The sequence below is a fragment of the Phoenix dactylifera genome, chromosome 9 (assembly GCF_051530095.1).
Source record: "Phoenix dactylifera cultivar Ajwa chromosome 9, Ajwa_hap1_PhDact_Kaust_v1.1, whole genome shotgun sequence".
In the NCBI taxonomy this organism is placed as follows: Eukaryota; Viridiplantae; Streptophyta; class Magnoliopsida; order Arecales; family Arecaceae; genus Phoenix; species Phoenix dactylifera.
Genome location: NC_143198.1, coordinates 483,840 through 509,929, shown reverse-complemented (window position 1 = coordinate 509,929; position 26,090 = coordinate 483,840). Strand labels below are relative to the sequence as shown.

At 41.6% G+C, this 26,090-nt stretch overlaps 3 protein-coding genes and 1 long non-coding RNA gene across 5 annotated transcripts; 2 read left to right on the top strand and 2 right to left on the bottom strand.

The window, feature by feature from the left end:
• Nucleotides 1-695: 695 nt before the first annotated feature.
• On the bottom strand, nt 696-6,617 carry LOC103712053 (actin cross-linking protein (DUF569)). Of its 2 annotated transcripts, none has more exons than XM_088703858.2 (4): nt 6,022-6,228; nt 5,298-5,912; nt 4,741-5,029; nt 696-1,034 (listed from the first exon to the last, which is right to left on the bottom strand). In XM_088703858.2, the coding sequence occupies exons 2-4, from the start codon at nt 5,847-5,849 to the stop codon at nt 970-972; spliced, it is 906 nt and encodes a 301-aa protein (XP_088559984.2). In that variant the 5' UTR covers nt 5,850-5,912; nt 6,022-6,228; the 3' UTR covers nt 696-969. The 2 variants fall into 2 exon arrangements, with proteins under 2 accessions (XP_088559984.2, XP_008796654.1); XM_008798432.5 differs by lacking the exon at nt 696-1,034 and adding an exon at nt 3,437-3,833 and having other exon boundaries at nt 6,022-6,617.
• A 2,758-nt stretch (nt 6,618-9,375) lies between these two features.
• CRR28 (Tetratricopeptide repeat (TPR)-like superfamily protein) lies at nt 9,376-11,735 on the top strand. Its single transcript, XM_008798429.6, has one exon. The coding sequence runs from the start codon at nt 9,840-9,842 to the stop codon at nt 11,562-11,564; it is 1,725 nt and encodes a 574-aa protein (XP_008796651.3). The 5' UTR covers nt 9,376-9,839; the 3' UTR covers nt 11,565-11,735.
• A 661-nt stretch (nt 11,736-12,396) lies between these two features.
• Nucleotides 12,397-22,035, bottom strand: LOC103712052 (plasma membrane ATPase 3). The gene is made up of 21 exons (XM_039117314.3): nt 21,730-22,035; nt 21,464-21,583; nt 21,227-21,325; nt 20,976-21,113; nt 20,612-20,746; nt 20,328-20,507; nt 20,024-20,230; nt 19,582-19,701; nt 19,345-19,464; nt 19,125-19,247; nt 18,941-19,045; nt 18,307-18,451; nt 15,501-15,665; nt 15,160-15,398; nt 15,004-15,036; nt 14,235-14,316; nt 13,907-14,067; nt 13,446-13,631; nt 13,171-13,353; nt 12,905-13,083; nt 12,397-12,723 (listed from the first exon to the last, which is right to left on the bottom strand). Exons 1-21 carry the CDS (start codon nt 21,781-21,783, stop codon nt 12,627-12,629), a joined length of 2,871 nt encoding a protein of 956 aa, XP_038973242.1. The 5' UTR covers nt 21,784-22,035; the 3' UTR covers nt 12,397-12,626.
• A 4-nt stretch (nt 22,036-22,039) lies between these two features.
• Nucleotides 22,040-25,261, top strand: LOC120105142 (uncharacterized). Its single transcript, XR_015968535.2, has 2 exons — nt 22,040-22,627; nt 22,731-25,261. It is a non-coding gene; the product is annotated as an uncharacterized LOC120105142 (long non-coding RNA).
• Nucleotides 25,262-26,090: the final 829 nt, after the last annotated feature.

Below are 26,090 nucleotides of genomic sequence, written 5' to 3'. Positions count from 1 at the left end.
TCTGGTCTCGGCCTTCTGGTCTCGGCTCTCTGGTCTCGGCTCTCTGGTCTCGGCCTTCTGGTCTCGGCTCTCTGGTCTCGGCCTTCTGGTCTCGGCCTTCTGGTCTCGGCTCTCTGGTCTCGGCTCTCTGGTCTCGGCCTTCTGGTCTCGGCTCTCTGGTCTCGGCTCTCTGGTCTCGGCCTTCTGGTCTCGGCCTTCTGGTCTCGGCTCTCTGGTCTATGAGCTCGAGAGCGGAAGAGCCCGATCACTTAGGATGAGCTCGAGAGCGGAAGAGCCCGATCACTTAGGATGAGCTCGAGCTTACTGATGGATTTGGGTGTTATAATTACATTTATGGGGTGGTCCATTTTTCCACCAACACCTAGCATTTATAAATTTATAAAAGTTCTAAGCCAAAAGAATATTTTTTTTGCCAATGAAGGCATGCCATTATTTTTAGTTTTAGGGATATCATGTTAAAGCATGACTCATTAAATCAAAAAAAAAAAGGAGGAGGAGTTGTTGATTAATTAAACATTATCTATGTAACCCAAGCTTTTAGCATTTCTCAATGCAACATAATACTGGGGTCCGCAGTGAGACCAGCGTGCATACGCTTGAGACATGGAGTCGGGCATCCAATACTGACAATTAAAAAAACACAAAAGAAAATTCCACGTTATTAGAGTGGATTTCCTAAAAAATGTGAAACTTACTTAAAATGACCTTTCATTAAATCCGAAGGCCAACTTGTATTCAAACTTCTCGATCAGAACGGATCAATGTTGACCCCAAATCAAAACTTGACCTGGCCTGGATACAACCTGATCCACTTAGAATAGAAGGTGACGACGTCGTGTTCCCGAAGGTCAGAAACCGTGTAACGTGGAAGCGAAGTAGGCGTGCATTCTAAATTGCCGTGCGAGCGTTCTCATTTTTGGCGGCGGAGGGGAGGATGCCCGTGCGTTCCATCTGCTGGATGAACCGACGTCAGTGGAAACCGCACGCCAAGAAGTCACCGATGTTGCCGACTCTATATATACACGCTGCCGACTCTACACGTACAGAAAACAATGATGAAAATAATTTGCCCACATGGATTTTGACATTGCAGTCTGTGGTTGAAAGCGATCTCTAAAAGCTGCTATTCGATATTATCGTTTCTCAAATAACAGTCAGCAAGTCCTCGATGCTTTATGGATAAAGAAAGGCATTAGAAATACATTGGAATACCAACTATGAAAGATTACATCAGAATAGTGATATATTCATGGCTCGTGGAACTCTAAAGAAGCATCAAAAAAAAAAAAAATTTATAAGATGGATAGGTTATACAAGTCTAGTATAAATAAAATCATAAAATAAAATATTACAGGAGAGAGGAAGGATAGTATCTACAACTAGATAAAGAATTAGCTCCGAAATGCTATTGGTACGGAGGGATCTACAACTAGTTCTTTGATTGGATTAATGTATGGATATGCTTTTTGCTCTGCTCTAGCAAAATGTTTGGAAAAGCTCTATTACTATTTTTTGAAGTAATCCACGTTGATGTAATGAAAGAGAAGAATCTACAACAATGATGGAACGTTCCGAATAATTGATCCGTTTTTCAAGCAGAGTTTCACGAAATCTTCCTTCTTAAACTTCAATTATGTCTGAAAATGACTTGTAAGCTTTATTATGGTCATCCCTCATTGGTTGCCTATCGATATATATGAGTAATATCGAAGGTGATGCCATCCCTCATTACTCTGCAGATGTCCTCTAATAACAGACCAGTTTCAAACTAATTCGATCGCCGTAGCTGCGTCTCCTTCGAGAAACATCAATATTTTTCCAAAAACCTCTTTGACTCCTCCCATGATCCATAAGAATGAAAATTGCACCTGGTTCTGCCTGTTCATAATAGGTGCTCAAAAAGCAGAGAGCTGGTCGGGGATCTCGATGCCAGGTCACTCATTAGAGAGTGCGGGAACTCGAAACGTACCCAACCTCTAGAGACACGGCTGGCTCTCTCCTTGCAGCAGCAAGCCCCACGCCCGAAGAGATTAGCAAGCGGCAATTAAAATCCATAGGCTTGGTGATATCCATTACAAATACACCACTTCTAAGCCAGATATAATATGAAATAAGCCGACTCTTACTTCCCCTGCAGATTGTTTAGCAAGCCCGAGAGAAAGAGAGACAGAGAGAGGTGCAAACTAACTAAGTTAACAGTTGTTGACATGTTCGAAAAAGAATGGTACTTCTATAGCATGAATAATCTTACTGAGCATTTGGAATATGTGATGAAGATATCATAATATGCAAGTTTGTCGTACCGGTTAAACAATTTTTTTTGAACGGATTGGTCCATCCATGGCATTTTTTTAAAACTATTTTCCACTCCTAAATCCCTCCTTTGGCCATCTAAAGCTTTTGAACAAACCATCCATCCATATATAAATATATATATATATATATATATATATATATATATATATATATATATATATATATATATATATATATATATATATATATATATATATATATATATATATTTGTTTAACCTTAGTCAAAGTATAGTATGACAGATAAGATGAAAAGATGCAGCAGTTCTATAGTTCATACACAAGACTTATAAAAGATGAAAATTACTAATGTATGATGGGCCCAGAACTAATCAATAACATCCTCTTTTCCTGTTCGTGCCAACTGTTCCTTCCACATAACTTTACCCATGGTATTTGGTTGTACAGATACTGACCTTCCTTAGCTCATTTCAAACTTAAATGTTATTAGGCCCTGTTTCCTTGTCCCTGCACTCTTCCTCGACTGTTTACTCGGTTCACCCTCCATTTTAGAGATGGTAGCAAGCAGTTTCACATGCTCTGAAATTCCAGATAATGCTGAAGGAGAAGGCTCCTAATTTTCCATTAATGTCCCTACTTTAAACAGACGCCTAAAGATATAACCTCCACTATAACAAAGGCCTAAAGGCTCACCATTGGTTTCAAAGGCTTCAAGTACAGAAACTGAAGATAAAGAGGCAGAAGGAAAGCAGCAGCTTTGCTTTATGGCACACCCAAAAGTCAACTATTAAGTTAAATTCACTAGTTAACATACATCAACGCTGAGAGCCTGAAGGTATACACAGGGCGCACTTATGCCATATGATGGGCCAATCACAACCAGTGCCGAAAATGGTCTCCGCGCCAATGGACAAATGGAACAGGTCATAAACAAATCACCAGAAACAAAGAACATAAATCCTGTGAAGGACACAAAGCCTTCATGTTTAGCACCTTCCCCAGCAAAGGCCTGGAATTCTGGTTTTCCTGGAATACAAGCTTTTCCATATTTCACCTAAAAAGCTATACCAACTAGTAAATTTTCCAAGTACATCCTAATCTTTTACCAGAAAAAAATCTGGACAACAAACACATCAATGGCAACAGTAAAGACCACCAAATACCAGAAAAAGAGATCCTTGCATCTAATTACTTGTTGAAAATTTACAGAAGATGCAGCTGCTTTGGCATGTGTAGTAAAACTCGCATCATATATGGTTTTGAAAGGAGAAAATTCTCTCTCAACATGTTTTATAGACTGATCCAACAAAACCTCCAAGATAATTGGAAAAGATCTTTGCCAAAAATATGTTCAGCATCCCCCAACTCTTTGGAGCAGATAGCCAGTAACAAAGGAGAGCAAACTTTAAACAAGATATATGCCCACTTGAAAAGAATGCCCAAATATAGTAACCAGCATGTGTCGATGCGAATGGAAGGGCACAAGTAGAAAACAAGTGCATATTACCGCAGGCGTATGAATTCATCTATTAATTGGAGATGTGAAAGTCTCCGCCACTAGAAAGGTTAAAAGTTTGTTAACAAATATTCATTGAAATAAAAACTAGAATTCAAATCAAGCCAAGTATACAGCTACTAAAACTTATGCAGGGCAGCAACTATGCAAAAACAAGAGTCTATAACACCAAGCTGGGTGTTTCATTCGTCAAACACATTAAGCAGAAGATTGAAAGGACACGCATCTCAATCCAGTGAGCAAACATCTCAAATGGCATGAAAGTTTTATAATCAGGTCTAATCTAGTTTGTAAAGAGAGTACCTAAACTTTCATGTTACTGGGTTCTTCTGCTAACTAATTAATCAGCAAAACTTGGTTAATTAATCTACTAAAGTTGTTTTTAGAAAGTTGCTCATGAACAGCTCAGCTTCACCTCGAAATTAATTGAGCCATGCTCAAGATCAACTTAAGTACAATTCTACTTATTCTGCAAGCTAGAGGGAGATAACAAAAGTATAGATTGTACTCAAAATCTTTACAAAAACAAGCGGACATGAACACCGATGTAAATGACCAAAGGTACAGATTAAAAAAGCCAAGATATATAAGCTTTTATCTTATCATTGCTGAATTCAATCATATCCTGTCATAGATGATGAAATAAACAAGAAAGGAACACCAAAATTCATTGTCGCATGTGAAGCAGAGAAAAATTCCTATATTCTGAAAGTTATCAAAGTTTCCATTAATAACGGAGAAAAATTATAACCTAGCATATGTCTATAGTTTTATCAAGGAATAAAGGATTCACGAGTTCATAACAAGCATGTGCAATTTTAACAATCTCAAGAATATCAAGAAGCTGGAGAGAACTTATAATGAACGAATTTCAAATCCACTACCCGAAGAAAGGCAAAAGAAAGGGCACAACCATAAGCAGCAGCGAGTAAATCGAGTAAGAGTCACCTTTTGACGAGGCCTGGACTACCACAACATGCATCGTCATATTATTTGGTGGCAGCGTCAGATGAAGAGGGCAGAGCTTCCCATTCACCGGATTCTGGTAGCACACAATTATATCGCTGAGATTTGTTTCCTCCTCCAATTTGCGGGTCAACTCCTCCACGCTTGGCCCATTGAAAATGAAGGAAGATCCTTCGAAGCTCTCATCCAAGTTGCCATCATCATCTGCGAGGTAACAGTGGATAGTCCGACCCTCCACTTTGCGCGGCGACCCAGAAAAAGAAAATGATGACTGCCAGAAGAAAAGCATTCAAAGTTTATGTATGAATAGTGACATGAAGTGATTCAACTCCAATTAAGATCGAAGCAGAACAGATTTGAGGTGCGAATAAGGAAAAAAAGGGGAAAACTAATGCAAGTTCAAGACCTATGATTCAGATCACCACCAGGACAGAAAAAAAATGCAATTTTTAGGGCAATGAAGATGAATGCAATTTCGAGAACGATTTAAGAATATTTCCGATGGGGATTCCAAAGAGAAAAGGAGAAGAACAAGAGACCTTCATCTTGGACAGCTTCGGGGACATGCTGTTGGCGGGCGAGGAAGGCCAGTCATGGTAGGCCGGCGCATACGGCACAGTGGGAGAGGCAGAGGGGCTGGGAAGTATGTCAATGACGTCGACGTCCCACAGAATCCAATCCTGTGTAGCGCTGCGGTGCGGGATATCATGGGTGACGGAGTTGCGCCACGGCGGGAGGCCGCCGTTGGCGCGGAGGAAGTGGCCGTAGCGGGTCTTGAGCTTGACCTGGACGCCGTCGCGGATGGGCTCCCACTCGACGGAGGAGTCGAGGCGGGGGGGCACGGTCTGGAGGACCTTGCGGCCGGTGACGCCGAGGAGGAAGGGCTCGTTGCTGGCGGTGAGGTAGCGGCCGTAGCGGCTCCTGAGGCGCAGCACCGGGGCGGGCCCGTCCAAGATCTCTACCGTCCACCGGACGTTGCCGGACGCCCCGTTGCGGTCCTGACACACGCGCTCCTCGTCATCGTCCGCCATCAAATACTTGTCGTGGTGGCTCCGGAGCCGGACCATCTTCGCCCTGTGGAACAAATCCATCTCGCCCGCCCCAAGAACCGATCACACGGCCCAATATGGATAGCTCCAAATCCCGATTCTTGGCTGAATCCAGGAAATATAGGTTAGAAGAAAAAAACTGAAGAAACGATTCAAAGAGGAAGGATGACAACAAAATCGAAGAAGAAAAGGGGAGGAGGGGTGAAACGGATACCTGTAGATTGACCGGGTTCGGAAGATAGAGAGAAGAACGAGCGGGATTCTAGAAAGGGGTTGGTTTGGTGGGAATAAAAGTAAGGTGGGGGGGAAGGAAAGGAAGAGGGAGTCGATCGATTTTGACGCGGAGAGGAGGAAAGAGGCGAAGAGGAGGAGGAGGACTTGGACTCCCCCTCTTTCTCTCCGGTTACGTTCTCGTTTCGGTTCGCTCGCCCGCTCGCTCGCTCTAAATACGAAATCGATTTTTTTGTTCTTTTTTTTTTTTTGGCAAGACGCGGCTGACGGGGCGTCCATGTTCGATTGAACATCAATACTTAATAACGAAGAAAAGCGGAACGAGGCAGCACCATGTTCGCCAGGGATCACGACCGTTGGATGCATCCCCGCACAGACTCAAAGCATGATTTAACGGTGGATTCGCGCGAAGGAAGGTGAATCCTTCTTTGGCGCGAAGATGCAACCCCCGCCCGTGCGCCAGCGCCTCGAATTGCACGTGGCCCACGTAAGCGGCCGTTGTGCTCTTGAGCCACGTCAGACGAAAGCGATGCGGGGACTTCGGAGCCGCGTGGAGAGGACGGGGGAAATGGAGGAATTCTGAAAGGGACCAGATCCAGAGGACCAGTCCGACGGTCATTAGCCTCTTATATTTAAATAATTTAAGATGAAAACAGGGACCATATGGGATTTGGACCGATCCATTAGACCTGGTCCATCCAATAATTTTTCGGTAAAAACGGGTTGCTTCTAGATGAGTATTCCTTCGCAATGTCTCGTTGTTCGTTTTCGTGTCAGGGGTTCGAATGACGGATTCTCACGCCACTTGGAAAATATCTTGCCTCATCCGATTGCGTAGATATTTTCACAAATTATTTCAACCAAAGACACGAGAGTTAATTAAAAAAAATCAGAAAATCACATGTTGACGAAGAATCAAGATCATGACCACCACTAACCAATCTGCGAACTATTTACAAAAACCAAAAGCATGCATTTTTTCCTGATATCATTTCTAGGAATTAGAAACCCTGACGCAGAAAAGAAAGGAAATCAAGCAAATTTCTTGTTAAAATATTTTTTTTTTAAAAAAAAAATCCAATTCAGCTGGAAATGCCAAAAGAACATAAGACCTGAAGAAATCCTAGATGTCATACCTGATCATAAGAGATTCCTCCAGCACCTCCATTTCCCTCGTCTGTTTTTAATTTTTTCGTTTGATGCTGATGCCTTCCTTATGTTGTTCCAGCTGATTGGCGAGCTCCACAGCGATGGCTCCTTCCCCTCCAACGCGCCCCTCGTTGTCGCCGCCTCCCTTATGGTGACTCATTAGACCAAGAAGCAAAACCTTCCACGCCCAAACCCCTCATAGACCAAGAAGCAAAACATTCCATGCTCAAACCCCTGAACATTCAAATCTCGTTCCTCCGCTCCGACGAAAACGACATCCATCGGATCCCGCTGGCTGACCAATGCTCTGAGTACCAAAAGAATGATAACTCCCAAAAGGACAAACCAATAATTGCATTGTTGGAGGAGTTAGGAAACCACAAGGAAGAGCAACGGCAAGCAATGCTAAAGTCATGTGATTATATTAGACTGTTGTCGGTGCCGAGATTAGAGCGGCGTGGAAGGACATCACCTATACAAAATGGGTGCTGGGCGCGAACCGTATTCTCCTTGAAGGAGATTCAGCCATGGTGATCGAATGGATTCAGGATCGAAGGCATGCTGCCGGTGGAATGCGGCTGCTCCACGACATCCGTAGTCTTTTGGATGAGCGCGCCTCCTATCGGATTACTCATGTTTATATAGAGGTAAATAGTGCTGCGAAATGGGTGGCATCTTATGTAGCTCATCACTTCGGAAATTTTATTTGGAAAAACTATACGTTTGTCCCGTCTCCCTTATATATATATTTTTTAATTTTATGGGTTGCACCCACACCTATTATATGCGAGTCGTCGGATTGCTAGGTTACTGAACTTGATCAACGTGTCAGGCCAAAACAAATATTTTAAAATGGTACTTGTAAGTACACTACATCATGGAAATCACCTAAAACAGCTGACCTCATTGGCAGGGAGATTTATCCTATTTGATCAAATGCTCTCATATTTTGGTGAGGATTTTATTGATAGAATGAGTCACCGAGTGATCGGACTGGCCAGGTTTCCCTCAACCTGACAAACTCTAGGGTGTTTTGGAAGGTGACACCGGGTGAGTTACATATTTGATTCAACTATCGAACTAAAAGTGATATCGGCCTAGGTCATAGAATTTTTAGTTCAACTATCTAGTCCAATCTTGGTATCAAATCAATTCAAGCATAAAAGATCGTCTTTATATTTACCTGTTGTCGTAGTCATTGTAGTCAATATCACAATCAAATTTTTTTTTTGGAGCATCAAATTATTTCAATCAGGATCTATGCCAGTCTCTAATGAGTGATCCAAAACTTCCGTTGCGACTTATAGTTCTACGAAGGTCGAATTCTAAAGTCTCTAAAGATAACGCCGACTGTCGAAGTTGAAGCTACAACTGATGATGTTAACTAGCGATGCAGATTCTAAAGTCATGAGAATTTTTTTTTTTCTTAAAGCTGTAGAAGTGTCTCCAAACAATTTCTGATGAGCCGACTCTATCCGAAGTTGTTGGCTTAACTACCCCACATTTGGAGGTCTACTTTGATCTGAGCCTTTTATAGCTTGATCGTGCTCATATTGATCCGAAGACAGATTACCTGCCCCTGCCTCAAGTGGTGTTCCTTGAATATGCTCTCATTAGATAGAATGAAAGTAATAAGAGTCCCCAATGGGGACTTTATGCATAGGAAGGTGAATCCTTCTTCCCATCAAGTTGCATCCCTAGCAGGACGCTAAGTTAACCCAGAGAAAATTTGAACAAACAAAAGCCCCGAATCCAGTCAAACCAATGAGATAAACTCGGACCTCTCATAAAACTAGATTGCATCTTTGCCTGTCATTCCGCTTTGTGGATTCCCATGGTGATGTCGTAAATAGGTTGATATGCCATGGGAATAATTACAATGATATATCCGGTGCTTGCATAAAAAATTTTAGGTGCGTTTTACGGCGATAGCATGGAACACCATATCTTGGGACTGCTATAATCTGGTTGTTTGTATAAAAATGCTGCGGACTTGGCATTTCTTTTCTTTCAAAATACAGTCAATAACTTACATGGCATGCATGAGTGAGTCGGACGGTCTCCCAAGCTCAACTTTACTGCAAAGTAGAAATATATATATATATATATATATATATATATATATATATATATATATATAAAATCTCTCTCAAATTGCGAGCCCCATATCTCTTATGTTTTAATTTTTTTGATTTTCTAAATTCTAGTTGATGATTAAAAATTTGCTGAATTTATTTTTAATAATAATTCTAACCTACAACGAAAGCATTGAGTTAGTTCATCTAACTATCAAATTCATACATATTCTGAAGAAATAAATATTTATTAGAATTTTATATTATGTCAATTCTGTTCATGAATATATTTTTAGAAATACATTTTTTAGCTTATAAGGATATAAATAATTAATATAATTCGGAAAATTGGACGTTTTATTTTTTACTAGGACGTCACCTGTGAGAATATCCGCTTGTCGACCTTTTTGACAGTTTTACGGTCTCCTCTGCTGGCTCTTGAAAGCAGTGAAACCTCCACTTCCTCTCTCGTCCACACACTGATCTCCAGCCCAAACCTCATCCTCAATCCCGCCTCTACCAACCTTGTCATCCATTTCTCCACCCGCCATGCTTCCGCCTTCGCCACTTCCCGACCATGTCCTCCTCTCTCTCCTCCGCGTCCCTGCCACCACCACCACCACCACCACCTCCTCCCTCTCCATCGGACACACCCGGCCACCGCCGCCACTTCCTCCCCTTGCTCTCCGCCGCGGCCACCGCCGACCTCCCCTTCTCCACCCGTCTCCTCCACCCACCCGCCCCCACCACGTCTTCCTATAACACCCTCATCCGCTCCCTCTCCCGCTCCCGCGACTGCAAGCCCCTCGCCCTCCGCCTCTACCGCCGGATGCTCTTCGACGGCGCCGCCGCCCCGCCGGACAATTTCACCTTCCCCGTCGTCCTCAGGGCCGCTGCCTTCCTCTCCGCCCTCCCGGAAGGCACCCAGATCCACGCCCAGATCCTCAAGCTCGGCTTCTCCTCGGATACGTACGTCGCCAATAGCCTCATCCATTTCTACGCCTCCTGCGGTCTCCAATCTCTCGCTCGCCAACTGTTCGATAGAATGCTCCGGAGAACGCGCGTCTCTTGGAACGTTACCATCGACGGATACGTCGCTAATGGGGACCATGGCACCGCTTTGGACCTCTTCAGAGAGATGCAGAGATTGTTCGCGCCGGATGAGTACACTCTTCAGAGCGTTATCTGTGCTTGTGGGGGAATCGGGTCTTTGTCCCTGGGGATGTGGGCTCATGCCTTCATATTCAAAAACTTCGACGACAAAGTGGCGAATGATGTTCTGATAAACAATTCCTTGCTCGACGCATACTCAAAATGCGGATCGATAACTATCGCTCGTCAAGTTTTTGACAGAATGCCCACGCGGGATGTGACCTCGTGGAATGTGATGATTCTTGGGCTGGCGATGCATGGCCATGTCGACGAGTGCTTCGAGGCCTTTGCACGAATGTCGGAAGAGGAGGAGAAATTGAAGCCCAATTCGATCACATTCGTCGGCATTCTGAGTGCATGCGACCATGGGGGTTTGGTCGATGAGGGTAGAAAATATTTCGATTTGATGGTTACCGAATTTGGGATTGAACCAAGAATTGAGCACTACGGCTGCATGGTTGATCTTCTAGCTCGAGCGGGGTTGATAGAAGAAGCTCTAGACCTGGTGTCGAACATGCGATGCAAGCCTGATGCCGTGATTTGGCGGAGTCTTCTCGATGCTTGTTGCAAGAGAAATGCAGGAGTTGAGGTCAGCGAGTCAGTTGCCAGGCGGGCTCTAGAATTTGAGGACGTCGGCACAAGCGGTGTTTATGTTCTTCTGTCGAGAGTATATGCCTCGGCAAACCGGTGGAATGATGTAGGTTTGGTTCGGAAGCTAATGGTTGATGTGGGGATCAGAAAGGAGCCAGGCTGCAGTTCGATTGAGATGGATGGTGTTGTTCATCATTTTGTTGCTGGCGATACGTCTCATCCTCGGTCGGAAGAAATATACGGGATGCTTCGTGAAGTGGAAGGCAAATTGGTTGGGTATAAACCAGACTCCTCGCAGGCACCAATGGTGGCTGAGTTTGATAATGCGAGAGAAGACTCGCTTCGCTTCCACAGCGAGAGGCTGGCTATAGCTTTTGGGCTGCTTAACAGGACGCCAGGGACCCCAATTAGGATATTGAAGAACCTGAGGGTGTGCGGAGACTGCCACGCCATAACTAAACTGATCTCACAAGAGTACAATGTGGAGATCATCGTGAGAGACCGAACTAGATTTCACCATTTCAGAGATGGTTTATGTTCTTGCATGGATTATTGGTGATGGTTCGAGTCAAGTCTCATTTCAGAGATTTCACCATTCGATAAACTTGGCTCGAGCTGCTAATTGCTGGAGTCATCGTTGACCAGCTGAACGAGTCTCCAATATAATGAAATAAAACTGTATTTTTTGGCTTCTGCAATTGAAACGAATGGATATAGGATCTGCACTGCATATCATGAGCATGCTGACGGTCATACTAATAGTAATTTGGTTTAGCCGAGGAAGATTGTTTCATGTTGCATTAAGTAGGCATGAGCTGCAGCTCATGCAGTGTTGATTCGAGATAGATTTTCATGGCGTCGGACCGTATATAGAGATATGTAGTAAGCTTATCTGGCTGTCCTAACGGTTAAGGTAGTAGCATTTTACTGCAGAATAAATTTTGAATGGATAAGAAGAATTTATCCGGATAAGTTTGGAAGTATTGGATTTATTTCACGAATAGAAATTTTGTGAGTTTGATTGGGAGGATAAGCGTTATGCATTTAATATGCATTAAATTTCAGGATGATTTGGATTTTATGAAAATGATAGAATAATCCTCCGACTTTCTTGTAGATTCAGAGAGTGGATAAAGATGGTAAGTGTAATTTGGAGGGCATTGCTTTTAGCCAAATCAAGTTGTGGGTGATGTCTAATAAAGCGAGGGAGATGCTCGCTAGAAGAGCTCCATACCATGTGCCAATCTATGAGGGATCAACCAAAAAACAAAGCACATGGGACCCACCCCTTCATTTATCTCTTTCCCACCGTAAGGGCTAGCTAGGCTCCAGAAAGAAACCAGAATGAAGGGACAGCTGACGAATCAGACGGGGGACAAAATGCCAACGGATACAAACCAAAGGCAGAACCACTTACGAAGATAGGAAAAACGAGGGTAAAGTTACCGTACAAAAATTATGAAGATATAGTAATGTAGGTCATGGTATGAGATGTTGATGGTTTGCAACTTGATAAGAGCCACTCACTTAATTTACTCATCAACAGCAGAACTACGGATATTTCCAATGGTGCAACTGAGAAAGATGTTTGCTATCCCCTATGGTGCCAAAAGTAGACCAATCACACAGTGTAGGCTTGCTGAATGGTGTCGATATCCAAGCCCTTGAGCCTCACAACAGACTCCACATGTCCCTTTAATGTGTGTAATTCCCTCAGCCTGCAAACATGTAGAAGAAAAATTCAGCTCCCTGGATCAGCCTGAAGTAAATTTGCACTGCTAACTATATTTGGTTTCGGATATGCCATATAGCATCAACTGTGGAACTCTCACAACTAATTAGGGTGTTAAGAAAAGTCAACAATGAAAACTATGCTCTTGTCAGCGACAGTGGTCCTACCTTGCAATCTCAGCTCGCCTTTTGGCCTCTTCAGCCAATTGATTAAGCTCGGTGAAGTTGGTCCTCTCACTAAACATCTTGGTGTCGGGCGGGTGCAAGCCATGCAGTGTTCTCTGAGCATGCGCCCACTTGAGCTCCCTAGCTTCTTTTCCAAAGTCCTTCTGCCTTGTAAATGCAATCTGCAGGAAGAAATTATCCCAGCAGTCAGTGAGGAGATGTATAGCATAAACAGAATGTCCATCATTGAGTTCTGTATTGCAAATTACTCTTTGTTCAATGACGAGATCCCATGCCCTCCCGCTCAGAGCATAGCGGATTAGGAACTTGATTATATCAAGCGGAAAATAGAAGATGATGTTGTAAAGCCAGATGACACCTGCCCAACCCCATCCGATCCCTTTGATTGCAGCAAATCCCCAGTCAGCATACACGGCTATCAGTGTAGCAATCTGCACGGGTGCATGATAATACACGACTAGATAATTCTAGGACATTAATTAGCCTTTTTAGGGATATGATCCATGGAGGAGAAAAAACTCACCAGCTGAGCAACCAGGAAAGCAGCAACAAGCAACAAACCAGGCCGCTCAACGAAGGACCAACTGCGGGATCGTGTCACAAATATGAGTGCCTGACTGATAGTGCTCACTTGCAGGTAGACTGCAGCGGCAAGCTTCTGAAAGTCATCCTGAGCTGTTTTCTCAAGGCTTTCAACGTGGAATACCCTCTGAACAATTATCAAACCAACTATCAAGGCACAAAAAAAAAGGAGTACCCTAATTGTTGTGATTTAACAGGAGCGCACAGATCCCAGGCTTTTAAGGCATAAAAAGCCAGAATCGTTCATTTTAAATGCATTGGAAGCTTTCAGAAATATTATTCAAATACACTGGAAGATTTAATTCAATTTTAGTAATCATTTCACGATCAGCAAGGAAAAGGTGATGACAGAAAGGTTTTTGACAGGTTTTGTTTTGTCATTAAGAAATATAGTCATTATACCGGAAAGAAGTTAGTCTTGTATGCAGCCCAGAAGAAAATGACTGTCATCATTGCCAAATAACCACCAAGGATGATTCCAGTTGCAAAAATCTCAGCCAGCTTCCAACTGTCAGGCAGAGGAGATGGCTTCACCCTGTCCTTTGATATAGTCATTATGGTACCTAAAAGGAGTGCGTCATTGAGAGAGGAAGAGCAGTGCATGTGTCAAAATTAGAAATAGTTAGCATAGTCAACCAGCGCAGCAGGAAGATCTGGCTAATCCAGCAGTAAATAGCAGGAGCAACATGAAACCATGCATTAGCTAAATAGAGGGGCCATGAAATATTACCATCATTGAGGATTGCAATGATAAGGACCATAAAGGGTGGAAAGTCGAACTTCCAAATGAGAGCGAGCAGCATGAACCCGAGCTGTTGAAATAAAAATGTGAAGTGAGGGCATCTTTCATGGTATCTTACAGATGTCCGAAAAACGAATATTTGTACTTGTTAAAAGAACTAAATTAAAGACCTGTTGAGACATTCAGGCAGCTACTTTACATGGTATCTTTCATGCGAGAAGAAAGTTTGAAGCAATAATGCAGAATGACAAAGCAAACCAGGGTCTGGGGACTTCGTAGATCCACAATCCTAAGATTTTTGGGATCTCAAATTTTCCTCCCCAAAACTTAAGATTTAAAGAGCAACAAACTCTTCTGATTCCTCACACTTCTCTTCCCTTGCCCATAAAATCCACTCCCACCCCCCCCCCCCCCAAAAAAAGGGTACACCATATGCATCGCTTCATTGGTTTCTCCCTAAGCATTTCTATCACATCCAATTCATACTATTTATAATGAATTCTAGATATGCAAACTCGTGCTACCTAGCTCAGTGCATACAACCAGCAGGTTAGCAGTGCATGTAAGATGGTTATACATGAGCAAAGAGATAATAAAATGAACAGAAAATGTGCAGTTTTAATCCTGACAGCTAAATAAGAGGCAGATTGAGACAATCCAGCCAGGTCATAATCAATACTTGAACAGGAATCAATCTTACTTAGAAGTAGTTATTACTGTTACAAATACTAAAATAAGAATAGCACATAAAACATACCACAATACGGATTGTAATAGAAACTGCATAGATCTGCAACACATAAAACCGATTTATCAAAACCAGCTCAAACAAGTGCAGAAGAAGACAAACTCAAGTTAGTCAATGTTAATTGTGAGATGACTCTATTGACTGATGAATACAGGCACAACTTACCGTGTAGTTTTTCATTCTCTGAAAAATGGCACGACTGGTCAGCACAGCACTGATAATGACACTTAGACCGGGTTCTGTAAGAACAATATCAGAAGCACTACGAGCTGCATCAGTTGCATCAGCAACTGCAATCCCAATATCAGCCTTCTTTAGGGCAGGAGCATCATTCACACCATCACCAGTCATACCACATATATGCTTCCTTGCTTGCAAGCGTTTAACAATCTCATACTTGTGCTCTGAAAATTGAAGGAACAATGCAACATACTTCACAAATTTACTCCTGACTAAAAATCAAAGAACTAACCAGCTTTTAGATATCAAAAGACCAGTGGCAGTACCTGGAAAAACACCAGCAAAACCATCAGCCTTCTCTATTAGTTCATCAACTGGCAAAGCAGCTATTGACTCATCCTTGTTTTGACCCAGTAAAGCAGACGAGGGATACATGTTTGTACCCATCCCCAAACGACGGCCAGTTTCCTTCCCTATGGCCAGCTGATCACCTGATTGAAATGGAAAACACCTTAATAAGTTGGACAAATGTCACAGAGAACATTTTAAACCCACCAAATTAACCTGCAAATACCAAAGAAAACAGGCCTATCTTCATCAGCTATATCGAGGGGAAAGAAGTTTGATCCATAGAACCGACTTAACTTTTGAACATTATCTCAGGAAACATTGTGATTTACATATATCAGGCATGTTTACAATTTACGTATATGCAGAATGTTTGCTATAAAATGTTACTCTTTATTGAAAGGGCAACATAAAAAGGAAATCTACATTGTCTGCATTCTTGACCCAGTATCGGGGATACACACCCAATCTAACAGTTTGTTTGGTTGGAGTATGTTAGATTATGGGGTAATCTGACAATTCCTGGGAACCATTTATCTGAAAAAATGAATGTAGGGAAAACTAAATTTTACCATATTTGGTTGGTGAAAAAATTACTCCAGAAAATGGCACTGAAAAAAGATTACTATGTTTGGTTGGAAGTAATTTTATATGGTTTGTTAGTCCTTGAATAAACAATTCAAGTAATGACTTTTTTTTTGTTCAGTCTATTTTTTGGCCATATATGGCCCACTTACATGAATGCTATCAATATAGACCATTTTGAATATTGAAATATATTTACATGAGTTAATATATATTTTTAAATTAATTATACATCTACTATAATATATCTTTTAAATTGATTAATAAATATTTTTAAATTATTAAGTAAATATATTTAAACATAACCATATTGTTAATTGATTAATTTGGAAAAAAAATCAAATCATTGATAGAAAATTAGAAATTTGGATTTAGCATAATTGTGTATTGACAATATCAAAAGGGAGCATTTGCGGGTTTCAACAAAAGAAAAAAAAGAAAAAAAAAGTAGAGACATTTCTGTCAAGTAATGACAATTTCAGATTAACTCTACTCCGTAATCTAGCATAGAAAATAAATATCACCTCTCTAGTGGTATTTGTTTTACCTTCTCTCTTAGTAAAACAGCATGGGATCACTATTTATTTAACTATCTCTCTCTCATCCTCTTTTCATACCAAACATGGTAATTTGACATTGGATTTACTTTTTTCATCCCAGATTACCCCTAACCAAACGAATCCTAAATACCATCATAGTGCCCATGAAATATACTAATAATGTAAAATATTCTGCATACTGTTATTCAATAATTACTTGGTCAGCAAATTTGAGAAATATGAGAAATATACCACATCCAACAAAACGGTAATCAATAAATACTATTTTAATTACTGCTGATAATGTGGTAGCAAAAAAATATAACAAAAAAGAACTAAGAAAAGTAAGGTTCCAAATTGATGGCTAATTTGGCACGTGTTTGTGATGCCTCTAGCCTTAATTAAACTGTAAAGCCATAAATTTTATTCGACTAGAACAGCAAAGCCTACCGTTCACCTTCCAAATGCAATACTTCCATTGGTCAATTTCTAAAAATTAGCTATGAATCTTAATAGCTGGAATCTTCTACCTAGGGTAACACATTTCAAAATCTTCCAAGAATCCTGACCATACATCCACTTTCTAGGTACTTTCTTACTAAAAGTGTTTTCAGAAATACATCAGGAATGCCATCATCCAAGTTCAAAACTGGAACCTCTCCCAACGGATACACCAAGAGGGGTTCCAACCAGTGTGGCCAAGTCCTGTTGGCATAGATGAAGACTTCTTGCTGGCGGAAAACTTCCTGAGGTAAGACGAGCATTATATTCCAAGATGATTTGTTTCACAGATAATGATATTGTGTCTCAGCATACAGGTAACTCTGGAATTACAAACAATTATTTTTGACAAAAATCAGACTCCCATATACTTAACAAGAAAATATTTGCTTGTTCATATTTTGGAGAGAACAGTACCATCAACAATTCCGTTTGCCAGAAAATTTTATCTAATTTCAGTACCTTATCTTTTGTAATTCATCAGGTTTTTTAGAGATTATTAAGATACTCGAGAGACACCTATAAACCATAGTGACACAGAACTTTATAATCCCCTGCACGCACCAGATTATTTATTCTCAATTCTCTCCCCAATAGTCATCTTTCGTCTGTTTAATAAACTATGAACGAAGTGCACCGCGGAACACTGGGTAGACCAAGATGCTATCAGAGACTGAAGGGTGGACCGCTTGAGCTAGAAAAGGGCCACCTGTGAAACCCAAAATAAACAGTAATCTGCCATTTTTAGTTTTGTGCAATCAATGAAACCATTTTATGGCTGCACTTTATAACTTATGTAAGATAATTTTTTTCAGGTGCTCAAGAAACATAGCTCAAGTTCGAGTGTTCTAAGTGTCTTGATCTGTTTGAGCCATTGGCTTCTAGAGGACATGTGGTGCTCCACTAATAAAATATTTCAGAAGGACTTGTTACCAGAGGCGATTAAACACATTGGGTGATATCCTGATTTCACTTATCAGCAATTTTGTGGTCAAGATCAAGATTCCTTTCAAAAAGAGCTTGCAATTATGTATTTGATTTCGTTAGAATACCCTAACAATGACTTTACATAACCAAGATTAATGCCATGAAATGGAAATTGGACATCAATTAATTATACTATATTAGATAAAGCAACTTTCCATGAGAGAAACCAGACCTGTGATCATTTTGACATTAACACCCAGGTTGAGTGCCCTCCGAATTGTTTCTGCACTGTCATGTCTTGGGGGGTCAAAAAGTGGCATGAGGCCAATGAACTGCCATGGACCACCAGGACTCTCTTTCCTTCCTTCTGGAACTTCCTGCACATTAACACATGTAAATCATAATCAGAACACATAAACACATACAGCAAATATATGAATGGCCATATAACCAAGGTTTTCATTCAGCGGAGATCTCAGTTTGTTTTGGTATCAGGCAACCCCTGATACGACGAATGGAAAACCTTGGCCCCAATTATCTTGGCCAATATAAGCCAACAAAATCTAAGATATTAGCCAATACAACATAAACATATCTGACAGTATTTTTCAATTACATTACTTCCTAGAATAAAGTTTTTAATGAAGGGATTTCAAAGCAATGCCTACAATTAGTTGTTAATCTCAGTTCTTTCCAAATCTTCCCACCTTTTATCATGGCCAAGATAAACTGATATTTTAGTTCATCTTGGTCTAGGACACCCACCAAAATGAGATGACTGACTTCTCAGCTTTAAAGACTTTGCCATATCGGTGTAATATGAATCGAAATAAATAGGTATAGAACTGGGACAGCAATCCCCTCACCTGATATGCAACAGCAAGCGAGCGAAGCCCCCGCTCAGCAAATTTATCAATCACAGCATGAACCCTACGCTCTATCTCTGACTTGTTAAGTGCAAGATTTAGGATCTGCAGCATAGTTACAAGAAACGAAGTTATAAAAGGAATGTCTATAACAAGATAATCATAAATCTCAACAGAACAGTACCTGTTCTGGTGCACCTTTGCTGACACGACGCATTTTCCCATCAATATCGATATATGTTAGAGCAGTCCTTTTGTCAGTAGGATTAAATGGCAGAAAATGCACCTCTTGAATACCAGCCCGTGCCTTTGAAAGGCAATCACATAAGAAAGAAAAGGTGGATAAGAAACAATGCTGCCAAAGGAATTGCCAAAGGATGTGGAAATTCCAGGTTTCGACTTACCTCCTTCGGGTCCGCAAGCATGTTAACTATAGCAGTGTCTATAGCATCTTGGTTCTCAGTTCTTGAGGCTCTAGCAGCCATTAAAATTACAGTGTCTGGGGTTACACCTTTTGCAAAAACCTGAGAAATACAATCGAGTGTGTGCGTTTCTAGTGAGTGAGAGTATCAAAGAGACATGAACGAATCCTGTTAAGTTGCTATTGAAAAGGATTTAACAGCCAAAGTCTCGAACCTGACCTCAATAAGGTTGTTGTCCACTGTCAGCTTGTTCAGAGTAAGAGTTCCTGTTTTGTCACTGCAAAGCACATCCATGCCGGCCATTTCTTCAATTGCAGTCATTCTCTTTGTAATGGCTCCCTACATTGATCCCCAACTTCCTTAGAGTCAAGCAATTCAATGTAAAGACTGTTCAATTCAAAAATACAAATCTCAGAGGCAATTTAGATTGTATTTCTCAAGAACTTAACCCTAAGGGAAATCTTCAGCCTGCACAGCCACTTTTCCAAATCATGTCATATTTTTATACATAAAATGCTACATTTGAACTAGTTTTACCATAATAATATACCTTGATCCCAATCAAACACATGCCATGCACAACAAACAGTTCCCAGGCATCTAAAACTACCACAGCACCATAATTTGAACTCTCTGTAAAGTAAAATTTATTCATCCAAACCTGCTGAGCCAAGCGATGAGAGCCAATAGCCATCGTGACAGACAGAACTGTGGGCATGGCTATGGGGATCCCTCCAATAAGCAGAACCAAGAGATTATCAATTCCAGGGCGATAGTCCCTGTCTTGGATCGGATACATAACAATAATCTCGATACACATTCCCACTGCAATCGAACAAATGCAGAAATTCCCGATAGCAGTCAAGACCTGAATAGCAAATGACGAGCAAAATTACAGACTATACCTTTCTAAAAGCAAGGAGAAGACAAAATTCATACTGATAGATTAGAATTTCCTGACTTGCCTTTTGGAAGTGACCAACTTGGTTCGTCGAGTCCACAAGATGTGCAGCCTTGCCAAAGAAAGTGTGAACGCCCGTAGCAATAACGATAGCCTCGATCTCACCCTGCTTGCACGTGGAACCAGAGTATACACCATCACCTGGACCTTTGGTAACCGGCAGAGATTCTCCAGTAAGGGCAGACTACAAAATATGAATCAAGTACAAAATTAGAAAGCTCAAAAATCAGTCCACATGAGTAGGTTGAGATTCAGCCAAACTTAGGAACCAGACAGGACGGCGGGAACCTGATCAATTTTCAGCGGATCTCCATCAAGGAGACGGGCATCCGCAGGGATGATATCCCCAAGCTTGATGCTAATAATGTCCCCTGGGACAAGGATGGCCGCTTCCTCCTCTTTCCACCTGCCATCCCTGAGCACCTGTTGTTGTTTTTTTTTGGGGGGGGAAAAAAATAAATTTAGACATATAAGTGTTAAAGTTCTCTAACAAAGATAATTTCCGAGCTTTAGATAACTCAAAAATTGTCAAAATTTTTGCATTTCACGCTTTTCGAAGTTAAAAAAAAAGGATAACAAGAAGTGCAATGGACAAGATGCATGTGTTAAAAGAAGAAAGATAGAATTCGCGTGGAATGGAGAGCACAGGAACCTTGGCTTTTGGCGCGAGGCGGGCCATGAGGGCTGCCGCGGCGTTTCCAGCGTTGTTCTCCTCGATGAAGCTGATCGTCGAGTTGATCAGAAGCAGGGTAATAATCCCCACGAAATCCTGCCAGTCTGGGGGCTTCCCCTGTTGAACAGAATCAAGAACCCATATGGGTTCATCACAGAAAAAAAAAAAGAAAAAAAGAAGAAGAAATGCACCCGAGAAAACAATCAGATTATGGCGTTTCCAGGTCTCACCCCTCCGTTCGCGAGGGCGATGGCCATGATGGCCGCTGCCTCCATCACCCACGACAGCGGATTCCACATGAACCCCAAGAATTTCAGAAACTTGCTCTCCTGCAACCACAAACAAATTCAAAAAAAAAAAAAAAATCAACAGCTAGATTAAAAAACAAAAAGCACATACAAGAGGGTTGTCTCACAAATCTATATCAGTAGAGGTGGTGAGGGAAAGAAGGGAGGAAGAACGAGAACCTTCTTTTCCTCGAGCTTGTTGTGGCCGAAGATGGCGAGCCGCTCCTCCGCCTGCTCCGTTGTCAGCCCCTCCCGCGTGCATCTCAGATTATCAAACACCTCCTCCAAGGGTATGTTCTCCTGCCAACCATCCACCACCAAAAAAACAAAAAACAAAAAACAAAAACAAAAACAAAAAAGCTCTCCAATCAACAACACAAAACAGCAAAAATAAGAAAAAATAAAGACGAAAAAGGAATTCAGGGAGAAGGGATCGTTGGGTTCACCAAATCGACAGCCTCCTTGAGGACGGCCTCCAGCGTCGCCGCCTTATCCCCCATCGCCTGAAGCCCTCACCCAATCTCTCTCTCTCTCTCTCTGTCTGTTTCCTTCTCTACTGCGGCTGAGGCTGCAGATGAAACCCGTAACTCGGAGAGAGTGGTGGAGTGGGAGTGAGCAGAAATCCACACAACCCAGACTGCCTAAAGAGAAGAGAAAAAGGAGGGTGCCATAAAAAAAAAAAGGAGAAGAAAAAGGACAGGAGATTATTTAAAAAAACTGACGGACAGGTGGAGAAGCACCACGTCGCTTTATGCACATGAGCGGCCCGACCCCCCACGAGAAGGCCGGTTTTTCTCAAAGACGTTACGAGACCTACGACCACGAGACCGGTACACGACATTGAATCGGGTCGCAAAGGAGACCTCCGAGAGCTTGGCCTTAGCCAACCCCCGAATGTCGAATCCCCGGCTAAAAAGCATATTCCATCTGGGCGAAAAGACGGAAACCGCCCTCCGTCTCTCCTGCGACCCTGTCCTCGAGCCACGACGCCCCCTTCCTTGCATTAATCCTCCTCCACAGTCCACACCAACCCTATCTGCTGCAATTTCTCTCCTCCTCTATCCTATCTTCTCCGATCTGCTGCATTTACTCCACAATGGTCTCCATCGCTTCCTATTTAAGCCATTCCCGTCCTGTTCCTCTTCGTCCCCATCTTATCCGGACTGATCCCTGTCAGTTAATGACCCCATAACCTCTTCTTCTCCATTTCTTCCACTTTTAGAGGGTTTCGACATCGCTAGATTAAATCTTGGACTTCTTCTCCTGCAGGGACGGTGGTGTGAGCCTGAAGAAGAGGAGCTCGATCCGCCGCTGCCCCGAGGTTCATCTCTCTCCCAAAACCAGGTTTCCGTTCTTTTTTCCTTTGTTTTTTTTTTTTAGAAAAAGTTATATAAGGAGTTTCGCTGAACTTGATTCCCTGTCTTCTCCATTTCCTTCTTCTTCGTAGTTTACTGCTTTCTATATATGGATGTGCATTTTGTGTGATCTTCCACGAGGAACAGGGATGGTTGGATCGGCCATGGAAGCCATGTGCTCTGCTTGCATTATTTTATGCATACTTTTTATTTCCCGTCCATATTTTTTATTAGTTAGTTTTATGAAAATTTCTATATAAATTCATCTACTATTCTATTTTCCCCTTACTCATCTTGGCCTTCCCATTTTGTATGCCGAGAGGAATGACATCGTCGGGTGGTGTTTGGCTAAATTTAAAAGAAAAGCGAAATATATCCCTAAGATTTTTGTTTTTGTAGTTGATTGAGAAAGAGAATCGACGCGCATGAGCGAGTAAATGGAGAACATATACTAACCTCCGAATATCTGACAACTGTCGCATCCTACGGCTCACGTTTTCTTCGCATAGCGGCTCTCGGGTCATCATCAGTCACGGGGCTTGGTGTCTCCGTCTAGTTCATTTTTTTCGGATTAGTTCCATCGGTTTCAGATGCCAAAACAATTCCCGTCTTGTAAGCCAAGATCTTTTTTTTTATATATATAATATATATATTATTCCTCACCAACTCGATAGCAGCTGGGTTCAACTCTAGGCCGGATCAGAAATATGTAAATAGAGAAAGAAATATAAAATAAAATGATACTATTGCTCACGTCGGTCTAGAATCGAGATGAAGAGGTGAAGTCCGTAGGTTAAGCTCCGAACTTGAAAGTTGGGTCGGAGAACTTGTGGAACATTAGAACTTGAGCTCGGACAAAAAGTCTCATCTGGTGTCACATAACCGATCTAAAAATAGAAAAAAAAGTTTATTTGACGAAATTTATCCAACGGAGGATCTTTCGATGATTAAATTAGCTGGATTATAAAAAATAGTGGAAAGCTTGAGAGCGGTAGAGTTTTGGAAAAGAAAATGGGTTCCAAATATATCTGGAGGTCCTCCAGTTATCTTATTATGTAGAGTAGGATCGGCATCAATTACTAAGATTGACAGCATGCACATTAACTGTTTGGTAATGATTCCTATATTGGGCATATGGATGTTAACCATTCTGATCATACAGTAATGGTTGAACTGGTTGGAAGGATTGTAACCGCTTCTAAATTGATAAGATCATCGTCACACCATAATGGACATTAACCGCTTTTAAATGGATACGAATTGGAGATACATGGTTTTTTTCTATTGTTCAATTGGATCAAATCGACACTTCGATTAATACCGAGGTTAAATAAACTTTGGCTTTTATTGAGGTCGGGATGACTTTGTCCTATACCAAGGCCAGGTTGACAAATATGTACCGCATCATTTGGCTCCCATTTTCGACCTAACTGAGCTTACATGTCGAGGCTAGCTGAAGGCACACTTTTGATGTTTTTGGGACTTTGCAGAAGGTTTTGGAGACACCATTTCATGCTATCATCGAGGCATCATCATTCTGGCAGGATTTCCTACATGGCGATTGGACTCTTAAGGAGATTTGAAATGACGATCTAGGTACTCATTTGACAGCGTATCCCGAGCTAACATGCGGCGCGATCAACTCGAGCAGTTGTAAAAGCGTGTTGATATGGACCATCTGCCCAACTGTAAAAGGCGTTCGACCCTTTCTCTTTCTCCTATTTGTGATCCTTGGACTTCGAGAACTTCTCCCCTACCTTCTCTAGGGGGAGCGACGATGTCATTATCTCCGGCATCTCTAGTGAACCTTGCTTTGGTGAATCGTCTCAAAATGCTTGGAGTACTTTCTTCCAGTCCTCTTGAATCCTCCTTAAATTAGGTATTTTGCTTCTTCCTTCCTTCATCTATTTTTTTCCTTGTTTTTCCCTCCTTTTTCTCTATTTTCGCCATGAGAGAGTTATCTGAGAGTTTAGCCTACCGACTCCACCTTTTAACCTCGGTCTTGGACCAACTTGAGCTTCTTAGTTTGAATTCTAGTGGCAACAGATTGGCGTTATAGGAACGATATTTCGAATCCCTATTTAAAAGTTTGAGAAATCAAGAGTTTTTAGCTATATATAGTCAAAAAGGACTCAAGACGCACCCATTGCCTCTCAACATAAGGTTTGCCCCAAGTCTAATGCCTCCGATAGAGTCCTCCATGGGCACCTCTATCTTAGAATCCACAACTAGCACCTACTATCACCACCGAGCAATTCAATATGCTCATACGGCAGGTTCAAACTTCGACATTAGTCATCCAAAGCTTGCAATAGACAATGACCTATCAGCAACGAGTGAATGAGTCGAATGTAAATGAGGCTCCAACTTCGCCCAGCCATCATTCTTGTCCTCGGAGTTCAGGACGAGCACAACAAAGCCATCATTTTCAACTAAATGATATGGCGTATATTTGTCAACCTGATCTCAGTATTGGCCGACATCATCCCGACCTCGGTAAAAGCCGAAATCAACTTAATCTTGGTATTAATTAAAGTACCGATTTGATCTAACCAAACAATAGAGAAGAGCTATCTATCTCCGATTTCTATCTTTTAAAAGTAGTTAATGCCTATTAATGGTGTATGTACGATCTCACCAATTTAGGAGCGATTACAGTCCTTCCGATTACTTTGGTCATTACTGCACGATCAAAATGATTATCGTACATGTGTGCAATGTGGGAACCATTACCAAGCAGTTAATGTGCATCTTGCCAATCTTAGTAGCGGGTGCTGACCCCTGGGAATGACTTGGGGACCTCTAGGTATGTTCTGAACTCATTCTCTCTTTCAAAACTCAGTCACTCTCAAGCTTTCCACTATTTTCTAGAATCCAGCTGATTTAAGCATCGAAGGATCTTCCGTCGGATAAATTCTAGCAAGTAGACTTTTTTTTTAGTTTCAGGTCGGTTAAGTGATACTAGACGAGACCTTTTATTTGAGCTCAAGTTCCATCATTCCACAAGTTCTTCGGCTCAACTTTCAAGTTCAAAGTTTAGTCTACCAACTCCATCTCTTCTCCTCGATCTTAGATTGCCTTGAGCTTCTTTATTCGAATTCTAGTAGCAACAGATTGACACTAGAAGAAGAATACTTCTAATCCCTATTTAGAAGTTTGAGAGATCAAAAGTTTCTAGCTATGAAATCAAAAAAGGACTTAAGATGCACCTAATGCTTCTCAATGGGAGGTTTGTCCCGAGTCTAACACCTTTCAGCAGAATCCTAAGGTACATACCATTTTGATAGATGAAATCATCATTACTTTTTTTTGGTACAAAAATCACCGTTACTTTAAGTTAAAGGGTTAGGAAAATAACAACGTGAAAGTTTACAAGTTTTTCTTGTTTTGCTAGTATTGGGTAGGCACCGGAAATAATGACTCCTTTGGTTCGCGGAAAGAGAAGAAAAGTA